General features: G+C 44.3%; 1 protein-coding gene across 4 annotated transcripts in view; it reads right to left on the reverse strand.

The window, feature by feature from the left end:
• Nucleotides 1-12,834, reverse strand: part of BAHD1 (bromo adjacent homology domain containing 1) — a 63,605-nt gene that overhangs the window by 19,549 nt on the left and 31,222 nt on the right. For 3 of the 4 annotated variants that reach the window (XM_054027424.1, XM_054027422.1, XM_054027421.1), the window contains exon 2: nucleotides 180-1,823. In XM_054027424.1, coding sequence (XP_053883399.1) covers nucleotides 180-1,806 — 1,627 coding nt within the window. In that variant the 5' untranslated portion in view covers nucleotides 1,807-1,823. Of the gene's footprint in view, nucleotides 1-179; nucleotides 1,824-6,516; nucleotides 6,596-12,834 lie in introns of those variants that run through there. The other variant, XM_054027423.1, reaches the window with a different exon arrangement.

Genomic DNA, 12,834 nt, shown 5'->3' on the forward strand with positions numbered 1-12,834 from the left:
GCATCTTCCTCACCAACAGACAGTACATGTCCCAGATTTAGCTGAACTGAATACATAGGGAGCATGCCTCTTACTTGGTCATGCCCAGGCAACAAGATACCCCGCTCTGCTTATCAGTGCACTAATCTAACCTTCTTCACTTAGGCATGCTAAGACCTCCATTTGTTACTTTGTCTTACCTGCTGCAAAAGGCATTTTGTAGGGGTAGCTGTTCCGTCCTGTATGCACACTGCTAATCCTGCTCTCCGGCACATGCATAACTCCACAAAGGCTGTAACTGTTAACAGCTGTTCCTTCTCCACAACAGTATGGAGAGTTACACCAGTGAAGCGGTTGGAAAGGAGTACCTGATGGTAAGGAAGTTGGAGATACCAAGAGCCCCTCACACGTAGACTGCGAAAGCTCATCTTTAGGGTAAACCGAGCAGTGAGAGTAGCCACTGTATCCACTTTGGCCATAATAAACATAAAACCCATTCACTGGAGTCAAATCTGAAGATTCACAGAGACATCCACAATCCGTGTGATTTCCTGGCACAGGCAAGGGATGGAACTGCTGCACGGGGAAGGAAGGCTGATGAAATTCCTGTTTGGGAGTAGGAGATTTCTCCCCAGGTCTCCCATACTCAGGCTTCATGGAAGCTTGTCCACCCATAAGCAAAGGCAGTCTGTGATAAAAACCCTCTGTGCTATCATAGGAATTAGATAATGGTTCACAATTCAGGGATTCAATTTTTCCATGGAGACTAGGGGAGTCCTGATGGTCTGCTTTCCTAAAAGCACTTGCAGGAAATCCTTGCCAGCCATGTGGACCCTCCATTTTTACATTGGACATTTCCTTTTTGGATTTGACACAATTCTTCCTGTTGGCTTTGGCCCACTTGAGCCTCGATTTGGAACAGTGGTTCTCAGACTTGCCCTCTCCATCTGATTTACTCCTTGGCTTCAGAGGTTGGTCTTTTTCATGGGTTAGTTTCAAAAATGCCACAGCATTGAGACTGGCCAATCTCTTTGGGGTGGGATGATAGGGAATCCCACTATCCTCCCTCTTTGTTCCATCTTCAAAGACGTCATCCAATGAATGGTCAGAGCTATTGCATTTCTGACTGGATCCACTCTGACTCTTTCCCTTAGCTGTTTTTACAGCTGGCTTTCCCAATGAGGGCCAGTTGCCACTAGCTTTGCAGTGCAAGCCCTTAGTACTGCAATCTCCACTGGCTTTGACAGAGTCTTTCCGAAAACGCCTGCCAGATAATAAGCCATCATCCCGTTCAAAGAGCAGGTTATTCACTGCCTCTGCATTCAGAGAGGCTAGTCTTCGTTTCCTGGGCTCCAAAGGAGCAGTACTGGGTTCCTGTTCTGTTCCAGGACAAGTTATTGTGCTCTCTTCCCCAGGTGGATCACTCTTCCCTGCTCCCAGAGTCTGAACTTGTTCTGGGAAACAGGGAGGTCTGAAGTCATCCATCCAACTGGAGAGGTCTCTTTTTGTGCCACTCTGGGTCTCTTTTGACAATGATCCAGCCACGTCCTCTAGTCTGGTGAGAAGCACTTTGCACGTTTTTTTGTCCACAGGAGTGATCAGACGTTTCCTTAATGGGTACGTCTTTCTGATCTCCTGCAAATTCCTGCTTTTGTTCACACCCATAAACCCACTCTGGCAGTTTTGAATATCAGTAGTGTCTCCTTGCTCACTGCACCCTGCCTCAGTCCTATCCATTCTTTCACCGTCTACTGGTGACAAAGCTTGGCCAGCAGAACCAGCTGGATGTTTTAGAAGGAAAAGTTGTTTCTTCCGGGCATGAGTCATAGGACCAGGTTCCACTCCTGTAATCAAACAGAAAAAAAAATGTTTATTAATATCACCAAAAGGGACCCATCTCCTCACAATAAACCAAATGCGAAATAGGAAACATTTGAGGATGCTGGTTACTATACAAAATATAGTCTTTCTGGGTCATGGCCAGTTTAAACCAATCAGAAAACAAGATGTAATGAGATGTGGTCTAACATTAAATCCAGAATATGACAGTAATTAAATATGTGACTGATACTGAAAGCCTCAGAAGCCAGGAAAAATCAGGGTTAAAGCCAAAACTTCATCCCTCACATGCACTATTATGCCTAAGTATTATTCCAAGTATGTTACATGAAAGTCCAGTCCCCAGTTAAACTGACATGATTTTTAATAAGTCACAGATTTTAATCAAACTAACTAAAGTTAATTTAAATCCATGCCCAAGGTGTATGATATAAATACATTCTAGGTATATTTTTGATTACTTGCGTGTTGCTACAAGCAGGGCTATTTCCCAGTCATTTCCCAGGACAATTAGACAAAAGATAACAAGTTCACCTTACCAGGCAGGGACGGCTTTAAGCCGATTCGGCTGATTTCCCGGAATGGGGCCCCGTGCCTAAGAGCTGCCATACAGGTGATCAGCGCAAGCCTGGGAGGGAGGGGTGAGGAAGAGGAATGAGGCGTCCTTGTGGAAGAGGTGGGGCCAGGGCAGGGTTTTGGGGAGGGATCCAATGGAGCAGTGAGGGGGCAGGGCTGGGGGTGGGGCCAGGACGGGGATTTGGGGAGGAATCCAATGGGGCAGAGAGGGGGCGGAGTTGGAGGGGGTGCGAGACAATTCGCGTCCCGGCGTGTGGCCCCGTACCTGCTAAAGCCAGCCCTGTTAAACAGGTCATGTGAAAGCTGTACTTTAAAGAAAGCCAAATGGACAGAGACTTACCAACTATAACACACAAACTGAATATATATACAAACCTTTGTGCAGGTAAGAACTTGTCTAAGTGCTTCTCTTAACAATTAGTTTGACATTTTAATTGTTTTAAGGACCAGCCACAACCTTTAAGTAAGCCATCTGATCTGTAGACAGGCCTGCATAATAACTGAATCCCAAGACTATGATTTTGGAAGGAAAAAAAACTTTTGTTCCACTGAGTTAAAGTCTAACCTTTCATCCAGAGTTTGAGAGTCAAAAACGCTATTCAAAACTGAGCTAATGCATGACAAAAATATAAAAGGGGAAATTATAAACATCTCTCTGCAGAACAGGAACAGGTTCTTCTACCTGCATGGTTGAGTGAATGTATGATTGGTGTTTTCCTAGGATTTCAGTTCTAACTTTTTGCTAGGTTTGCATTTTGAAAATTATTTTTGAGTTGGAACTTTTTAGGACTGTTGAGACAATGTCTGTAGAGTGACTCATGACCTCAGTTGTCTCAAAATATCTATGGACTTGCCCACTGACTGGATATATTTTTGGATCCATGGTCTTTGAGTCCATAATTATTGAAATGGGGGAGGTTCTTAATTTGCATAAGGGTGACCTAATCAAACACATAAGGTGATGCCAGTGACTTTAGAAGGAGATTCAATTAGGACTCCTGAGGAGGGATTCCCAATGGAAGGAACCAGCCATACCACCATCCTCAAAAACTGGAGGACAGGAAGAAGCTAATACTTGTTACTTCAGGCTTGTTGGCCACAAACCACGGCTTGCTTGCAATGGCTGTTGCAGTGGCTGCTGTGGACCTTGGCTGCTGGCCTCTGGCCATGAGATGCCACCGTGTCTGACCACATGGCCTGTGCTTCCTCCACCCACCCAGATGGCCACCAAGGGGTAGGAGTCATGCAACATCTAAGACTCGACATCTCAAGCAAGTAACTTCTATCCAAACAGCAAGTCCACCACTGTTAAAACCTGAGCCAACAAGAGCACCTGCTAATCTTTTCAAACACGTGCCAGCTTTCTTAGGCTATCCACAAGAGTTGACACCCATTCTGCATATGTATCAGCCTTTCTGGTTTTGTTTTCTTTTCCAACTCTACCTTAACATTCTTCCACTTTTAACTCCAGCAGATGGCTAGTAGTGAGCAGAAGTGTGTATGGATAAAACCCACAGGATCTGAGAATTGTGCCTATAGAACAGTTTTGCCAGTACCTGAAACAGCCATAGGTTAACCAACTTTGCTGACTGAAAGATCACACAATATTTCATGGGTTAGAAGTTGTATGCTTATTCCCGAGAAATCATGTTACTTTCCCCTAAATTTGTCATTCAAATTTTAAAAATAACAAGCTATTATCTTGAATTGAATTGGAACATTTCATGTAACCCTATGACTGGGGATGGGTGGTGTGCAAGATTTGCTATTACCTAACGACCATTATTTTTGGGAAAGTCCCTTAATTGGCATCAAAGCTCAACATTAACTTGAAGCTGGGAGGGATTAGATCCTTCCTGTATCAGCTACTTGGCTGAAAGATAAGTATATTGACTGACATTGAGATTGATAATGTCCTCCCATTTTGGGGGCTCTCAGTTATGCCTGCCCAAATTATTAGATAAAGCTGTTGATTTAATCCAGTTTAAATCAACCTGATGTATTTTTTTTATATTATCTCACTTTAATTTATTTATTTATATGTATTTTATTTGATTCTTTTGTTTAGTTAATAAAATATATAAATTAGAAACATGTTTGGTTCAGATGTTTCTTTCGATGTCAAAGTTACAGATCTAACAAGTCCCAGGGTAAATAAGAAGCAACTCAGTCTCAGACCCCTATACTGGTGGCCCACAGAACTGCCTCATAATCCTTCCATACTTGGTGCTGGAACAGGAACACTGTTGATTTTTGAGGGAAAGTTGATTTATGTACTGATCACTTCTTTCAGTAAGAGATGTAGGTTTTAGAACTTTTGAGGGCCTGGGATAGTGAATTTCAGCTGGTCAACCTACAGGCTGACCAATTCACTTATTTTCTCATACATCAGTGAGCAAATTTAACTTCAAAACATCAAGAGCAATCAGAAATAGGCAACAAGATCTTCTGTCCCTCTATTTAAAATAAATGAATTTTGTCATATTAGAGAAGAGTCTTCGACTTATCCACCAAACAGGTACAGTATGGGTAGTGGTAGTGCAACCATCCTACACAACCCTGACCTGGACGGAGCCCTTCTACCAGACTGCATGGACAATTGATTTGTTGTAGTATGGCTATTTCTGTGATCCTATTTCTTCTTGTCCCCATCAAAAGGGTAAGTCTCTGGCATAAGTGCTCTGTAGAGAATTATCTCCAGGTTGTTCAGAGAGTCTCACTTGAAATTGACATCAGCTGTCTCCTTCCTCTGCTAGCCCCCACCATTCCATTGTAGACATGATCACCCTGCAGGCCCCTCCCTCTCAGGGGATATGGACCCCGTGGTGAGGCTGCACCTGACCCTAGGGTGACCAGATGTCCCGATTTTATAGGGACAGTCCCAATATTTGGGGCTTTGTCTTATATAGGCGTCTACTAGCCCCAACCCCGTCCCGATTTTTCACACTTACTGTGTGATCACTCTACCTGACCCTGACAAAGTGCAAGAGCCGGGCCTGCCCCAGAAGCACCCCAGGGCCCTGCCCCTCCACACCAATTCCACCACGTGTGGGCGGGCAGGCTCAGCCTGGCAGGATCCAAGTGTGGAGGGGCTTAGTGTAGGGGGATCTAGGTATGGGGGGGAGAGGGTTCTGTATGGGGCAATCTGGGTACAGGTAGCTCAGAGTGGGTGGTCTGGGTGTGGGGGGGCTCTGGATGCACAGGGGCTCGTTGGAGGGGGGGTCTGGATGCAGGGACAATGGGACTCTGAAGGGGGGTCCAGGTGAAGGAGGTTGGGGCTCAGCATGGAGGGTCTGGGCTTGGAAGGGGGATCTGGGTGTGAGGGGCTCACTGAAGAGGTCATGTTGCTGCAGGAGCGGGGCTTGGTGGGGTGGGGATTTGGGTGCAGCTTGTTGGGGCTCCATGGGGTGGGGGTTGAGGTGCAGAAGGCTCATTGGAGTGGTCTAGGCACATAGGCGATGGGGTTCATTGGGGTGGGGCTTCAAGAGCAGGGGGTGGTCTGCGTGCAGGGGTGGGGGTCTGGATGCAGGGGTGTGTGGCTTGGCAGGGGGTGGTCTTGATGTAAGGGAGTGGGGCTTGGCAGGGGTCTGAATGTAAGGGAGTGGGGCTTGGCAGAGAAGGCTGGGTGCGGGGGGGCTCGGCGAAGGGGGGGTTCTGTGTGCAGGGGAATGAGGCTTGGCTGGGGGGTCTGGGTATGGGGGTCCTGTCCAGATGAACAGGGGTTGGCAGACTGGGGAGCAGCTCCCTGTACAGTGACCCATCCACCCGTGACTGAGGAGCAATGGGGACAGGAAGCAGGAGTGGTTGGTGCAGAGCTGGGGAGGTTTCTGGGGGTGGATCGCACCAGGCCCCGACTGTTCCAAGCCGGGGAAGGGTGCTTCTCCCTCACCCCAAGCCCAGCCAGGACTAACAGCTGAGCCCGGCGCAAGGTAGGAGCCACCGGACAAGGTGTCAGGTGCAGGGGGGCAAAACTCAGTGGGGGAAGGGGCTCCAGATGCAGTGGGTGAGGCTCGGCGGGGTGGGGACTGGGTATGGATGCCTGGGGTTGGGCAATTGTGGGGTGGGTCTGACCTGGCACTGGCCAGGGCATCCTCAGCCCCACCCCACCCCGCAGTGACTTACCTCTCCAATGGCTCCTCCATGTTCCCCGATACGACACACCCACGCTACTGGGGAGGGGTGAGTGGCCGCTCTTGAGGCTTCCCTTTGCTTCCCCATCAGAAAGTCATTTTTCTGCAAGGAAGCAAAGAAATCTGCGGTGGACGTGAATTCTGTGCGCACGCAGTGGCAGAGAATTCCCCCAGGAGTAAAATAAGGGAGCAGTTTACAGCCCAGGATACATCCCTTGCAGGTTTGGTGGCACAGCCAGTGCTACCAAGAGACTAACTGCTTAAAATGCTTTTCAAAAACTATAAGTATGAATGCTTAAAATCATATGCCACCACCCCTGAAAACTACATTTAGTAAGATACCTTTCAATAATAAGTATCACTTAGCATTCAGAAGAAAATTCATACACTCTCCCAACCTTGACTTTGAAATATATGTTCTACTGCACAATACCTAGGCAGAACATGGCAAGTTGTAGTTTATTTATAGCTAGTAGTTTAAAAAAAATCATTCAGCACTGATGGACTCAAATCCCACAGATCAAGAGACACTGAATTTATGGCTTATTACAACAATCTATAACCCACTAACAATCCCCTCCAACTTCTCCCCTCCCCTCTTTCTTTCTTCCCTATGACTAGAGGGGTGTTAACAGGCCACTTCACTTTGAATGGTCCCTTGAAATATGTGTTTACTTATGCTAAACAATCTGTTCCACCTTGTATTTAGCTGTGACACTCTGAGTACCTTTCCCAGACCTGAACAAGAGCTTGAAAACTGGTCTCTCTCACCAATAGAAATTGGTCCAATAAAACGTATTACCTCACCCACCTTATCTCTCTACACATCAAGAGAAGCATTTACAGTAGTTTATCATCTGAAGAGATTGCAATAGGTATCTCTATACTAGAAAATAACACATTAAAAGGTAAAAGAATTAATATGTATCCAGATTCCATGCAATATGTTTAAGGCAGACTGATTTAAATCAAAGCAATTTAAATCACAGATTTTAATCATGATTTCAAACAGCAAGCAGGAAACCTTGATTTAAATTGATTTTACTTAGGTTTGCATTTGTATGTTTTAGTTATTTTCCTAATGAAAGGTTGATTCTCATTGGTTGGTATCCATTAGAACATGTTGACTTGCAACTAAATATAGCCTTTATACTAAATTTTGTACTTCTTTTGGCTAACCAGGAGGATATACTATATCTATACACAATTATATAGCTTAACTTACATTTATTCAGTCAGATTCTTAATTTTGACTATGTTAAAAATGGTGAATGAGGCATTTCTTATTTATTAGATTATTTTTTACAAGCCTGACATGGATGAAGATTCAAATAAATTAAAAATGAAAAAAAAAATTTAATTAAACAAAACTACCTTAAATGTGCTGGATACATGAGAAAAAAGTTTATCAGAAACATTTAGCATTAAAACTAACTGGTTTATTAAATAAAGGAAGTATTATTTGTACTAAATGAATTTAACTGATTGTTTCCTTTTACCATGTCCTTCAAGATTTCAAAAGTAGTAAATCTCACCCTCTCACATTGAGTTTTTATTCGTAGATTGGAAGAAGAAGAAAAGAAAGCTTGCCTGCTTTTTCAACTCCCAAACAGTGTCTCTATTTTGAATGAACTAATCATTGAGTTGAACTGATTGAAATTAAATTAACATGAAGAAGATATTGCCTCTGTACAGTACTTGTAGAAGAGACTACTGCTGTCGAAAGCTAGTTTAGCAGTTCAACAAAATCCAGTTGCAGGTGCTTAGCCAGTGACTTCCACCAGTTCAGTTGTTTGACTTTCTTTAAAACTTGGCAATAAACATGTACTCCTTAATTTTCTTTGATTTAATTGAAATGATTTTAACATACTATAAGTAGCTTAGGCCTTAATATAGGTTGTCACTTTCAAAATTTAATGTTAAATAGGTTTATTTTTTAAAAATTAACTTGTATTTAATTTAATTTAAAATAATTTTTTTCTAAAAAATCATCTGAATTTTTACCTACCCTGAATCTGTTTCAAAGGTTTCAATTGAATTAGACCTTTGATCTGATGAGTGGTTATACGCAGTACTTACACAACAATCACAAGCAGCTGCTTTTTAAAGGGGTCATGCATGCATATAATTCTGTTCTTGTTAACTGGTGTTATGAGAAAACATCAACTCCTTAAACATTTCTCCCCACCTTTAGAAGTCATTTTCCCTTAAACATCACATAAGGCTAATCGATGACAAAGACCAGATATTCAGATTTAGAGACACAAAATGATTAAAAAATAAGTGCATTTTTTGGCATTACAGCTGAACCTCTCCTTTAAAATTTTGGTGAACACAGTGGTAGTTTAACCCACAGGTAATAAAACACTTTGAAATCTAGGTTTATACCACCAAGTACAAGAGAGATGATATGGAAGCACAAGTCAGAAAGGTATTGTAAGAAGTGTTACTGAGGAATTCCATATTTTCTATTTCAAAGATTTCTACATCAAATTTACTCAGTTTAGAAACCAAAGAATGATTCCCCTGCCACCCAACTGCGGGCTTGGCTACACTTGCGAGTTACAGTGCAATAAAGGAGCCCCGGGCGCCAGCTCACTCCCCGTCCACATTGGCCAGGAACGTAGAGCGCTCTGACTCCACGGCTACAGCGCTGCTGGTACTCCAACTCGGCGAGAGGAATAACATTTGCTGCGCCTTGGCTACAACGCACGGGTGTCAGTGTGAACAAGGTATTGCTTACTGCGCTCTGATCGGCCTCTGGAAACATCCCATATTCCCCTTAAGTCAAGTGGCCACCCTTGTCATTGTTTTGAACTTCTGTAGGAATGCGGAAATGCTCTTTCAAAGCTCCATTTCTGACAGCCGACATGCAAGCCATTAGTGTGGAATGCTGTGTGTGAGAGAGAGGCGGGAGGTCCGCTCCTGTCTGAACTTACAAGACAGCATGCTGACATGCTCTCGGCCTTCCAAAAACCCACTCTCTCTCTCCCCACATACACACAACACACTCCCTGTCACACTCCACCCCACCCCACCCCCCATTTGAAAAGCACGTTGCAGTCACTTGCATGCTGGGATAGCTGCCCATAATGCACCGCTCCCAATACCGCTGCAAGTGCCGCAAATGTGGCTACGCCAGTGCGCAAGCAGCTGTCAGTGTGGACAGACTGCAGCGCTTTCCCTACTGCACTCTCTGAAGGCGGGTTCAACTCACAGCGCTCTACATCTGCAAGTGTAACCATGCCCTGCGAGTACTGCATACTCAACTTAGGACCCAAAAAGACAAGACGTCGTCTTTCTGGCTTACACGTTATCACCAGTATCCTAGACTGCAGTCAAAGCTTAGATTAATTTTGTTGCAGACGAACAAAGCAGAATAGAATCCAGCTCATCGTATAACTGTTGGTCCACAGCTCCAATGCGAGTAATCTCATTTTTAGTCACTGACTTAAATCTGCTCGCTATATGTAGTTAGACTCATAGACTCATAGACTTTAAGGTCAGAAGGGACCATTATGATCATCTGGTCTGACCTCCCGCATGATGCAGGCCACAAAGCCATCCCTACCCTTTCCCTTGACTCTGCTGTTGAAGTCCCCAAATCCTGTGGTTTAGAGACTTCAAATAGCAGAGAATCCTCCAGCTAGCGATCCCCGCCCCATGCTGCAGAGGAAGGCGAAAAACCTCCAGGGCCTCTGCCAATCTACCCTGGAGGAAAATTCCTTCCCGACCCCAAATATGGCGATCAGTAAAACCCCGAGCACGTAGGCAAGATTCTCCAGCCTGACCCTCATTAGCCATTATACTATTTACCTGCCATGGCACGCTGTTCCTTTGACTAAAATCATGTTATCCCATTAAACCATTCCCTCCATAAACTTATCTAGCTTAATCTTAAAACCAGACAGGTCCTTCGCCCCCACCGTTTCCCTCGGAAGGCTGTTCCAATATTTCACCCCTCTGACGGTCAGAAACCTTCGTCTAATTTCAAGCCTAAACTTCCCCACGGCCAGTTTATATCCATTCATTCTCGTGTCCACATTAGTACTGAGCTGGAATAATTCCTCTCCCTCCCTGGTATTTATCCCTCTGATATATTTAAAGAGAGCAATCATATTCCCCCTCAGCCTTCGTTTGGTCAGGCTAAACAACCCGAGCTCCTCGAGTCTCCTTTAATACGACAGGTTTTCCATTCCTCTGATCATCCTAGTGGCCCTTCTCTGTACCCATTTCAGTTTGAGTTCATCTTTTTTAAACATGGGAGACCAGAACTTGTCACAGTACTCCAAATGAGGTCTCACCAGCGCCTTGTACAACGGAAGCAGCACCTCCTTATCCCTACTAGATATACCTCGCCTAATGCATCCCAAGACCGCATTGGCTTTTTTCACCGCGACGTCACATTGTCGACTCAGTCATCCTGCGGTCTACAAGGACCCCGAGGTCTTTCTCCTCCTCCGTTACTTCTAACCGATGCGTCCCCAGCTTGTAACTAAAATTGTTAGTCATCCCTAAATGCATCACCTTACACTTTTCACTATTAAATTTCATCCTATTTCTGTTACTCCAATTCACAAGGTCATTCAAGTCTCCCTGCAGAATATCCTGATCCTCCTCCGAATTGGCAATACCTCCCAAGTAAGAGTATACCACTACTACATAGTGGTAGTCATTTTCCTGAGGACACTGTCACCTTAAATAAGACCTGCTACAATATACAGACATTCTTGGAAGCGAAACACTATTCTCAAAAGTGCTTTTAGTGCTAAGAAGAATCCTATTACCATATCTATGGAATCCAGATCTACTAGGGCTTGTTACAAATGCTAAACACATTATCAAAAACATTTCTGGAGACATACTGCATCTGTGGATGCCGACGTCACCACGATGAATACAAAACGAAGAGTCTAGTGTCAGTGACTTGCACATCTCAAGCATCATCACTAACTTAAATCCATTCAAATATTTGGATTGTTCTTCTCCTGCCCCATCATCTCTCAGAACAAAGTATTTTTTAATCTTTCCACCTAGGTCAATCCCTCATATCAATAATTTTTGCTGCATTTCCTACAATCTGTCACATAAAAAAAACACACAGCAAGAGAGACTTCAAGGTTTTCACCTAGAGTTCTGTGTGACTGGATATAACAAGGTTGATATCAGTGGAAGAGCTATATCAAGATACAAGTGCAATGCATGACTGGATCATTAAACTGACAACACTGCCAATTTTGGTGGTTACTATTCTCAGCATGAAGAGAAAACTGGACTATTTTAGCAATGCAAACATCATCCCATATTCTGGAAAGAACACCCAAAAGTTAGCACCCAATAGAATTCAAATAATTTAGCAAGATTTATTAGTAAATAAAAACACCAGAAAAAGTAGTACTAGAATGTTCTGAGTCTACGTTGTTAAAGGACAGTTCTTAGTACTATGTGGCTTTTCTAAAATCAAGTTTCCTTTGGCTCCAAATTTGTGCTACATAGTTTATGAAAGCTACCTGGACAACCTGACTCAATATTTGGGGCCTATTATTCTCCATCCCTCACCACATTAATACACAACTTCCAGAGCCCTATTCAAAACTAGAACAATGACAGTTGAGTATTATTTCATGGCTTAATATCAAAGCACACAGATTTATGAAAACACAAGCTTCTGACCCTTGGTATGAAATACATTTCAGTAGGGAAACAACATTGTCAGATTCTTCATCCCACTGCAGTCCCTGCTAACTAATGGATCCATGATAATGAACCAAAGAATTCACACGAATGACGGGGAGCATGGCTATATTTGCGAGTTAGAGCGCATTAAAGCAGCCCCGGGCGCCCTAACTCACAACGCGTCCACACTGGCAAGGCACGTAGAGTGCCAGGACTCCGTGGCTAGAGTGCTCCTGGTACTCCACCTTGGCGAGTTGAATAACATTTGATGCACCACCAGTGGAGCGCCACAGCGCCAGTGTGGATGCCCTGGTCTGTTAATGCGCTCTGATCGGCCTCCAGAAGTGTCGCACAATGCCTGTTCTAGCCACTTTGGTCATCACTTTGAACTCTACTGCCCTGCCCTCAGGTAACCAACCATCAGACCCACTCTCTAAATTCTCTGGGAATTTTGAAAATCCCCTTTCTGTTTGCTCAGCAAGGAGTGGAATGCTCTCAGCAAATCTTTCCAGGTGATCATGCCTCCACGCGCCAGGCGATCCCCAGTATGGAGCAATGGCGAGGTGCTGGACCTCATCAGTGTTTGGGGGAGATGAAGCTGTCCAGTCCCAGCTGCACTCCAGCCATAGGAAAT

Source organism: Malaclemys terrapin, chromosome 4 (assembly GCF_027887155.1).
Source record: "Malaclemys terrapin pileata isolate rMalTer1 chromosome 4, rMalTer1.hap1, whole genome shotgun sequence".
In the NCBI taxonomy this organism is placed as follows: Eukaryota; Metazoa; Chordata; order Testudines; family Emydidae; genus Malaclemys; species Malaclemys terrapin.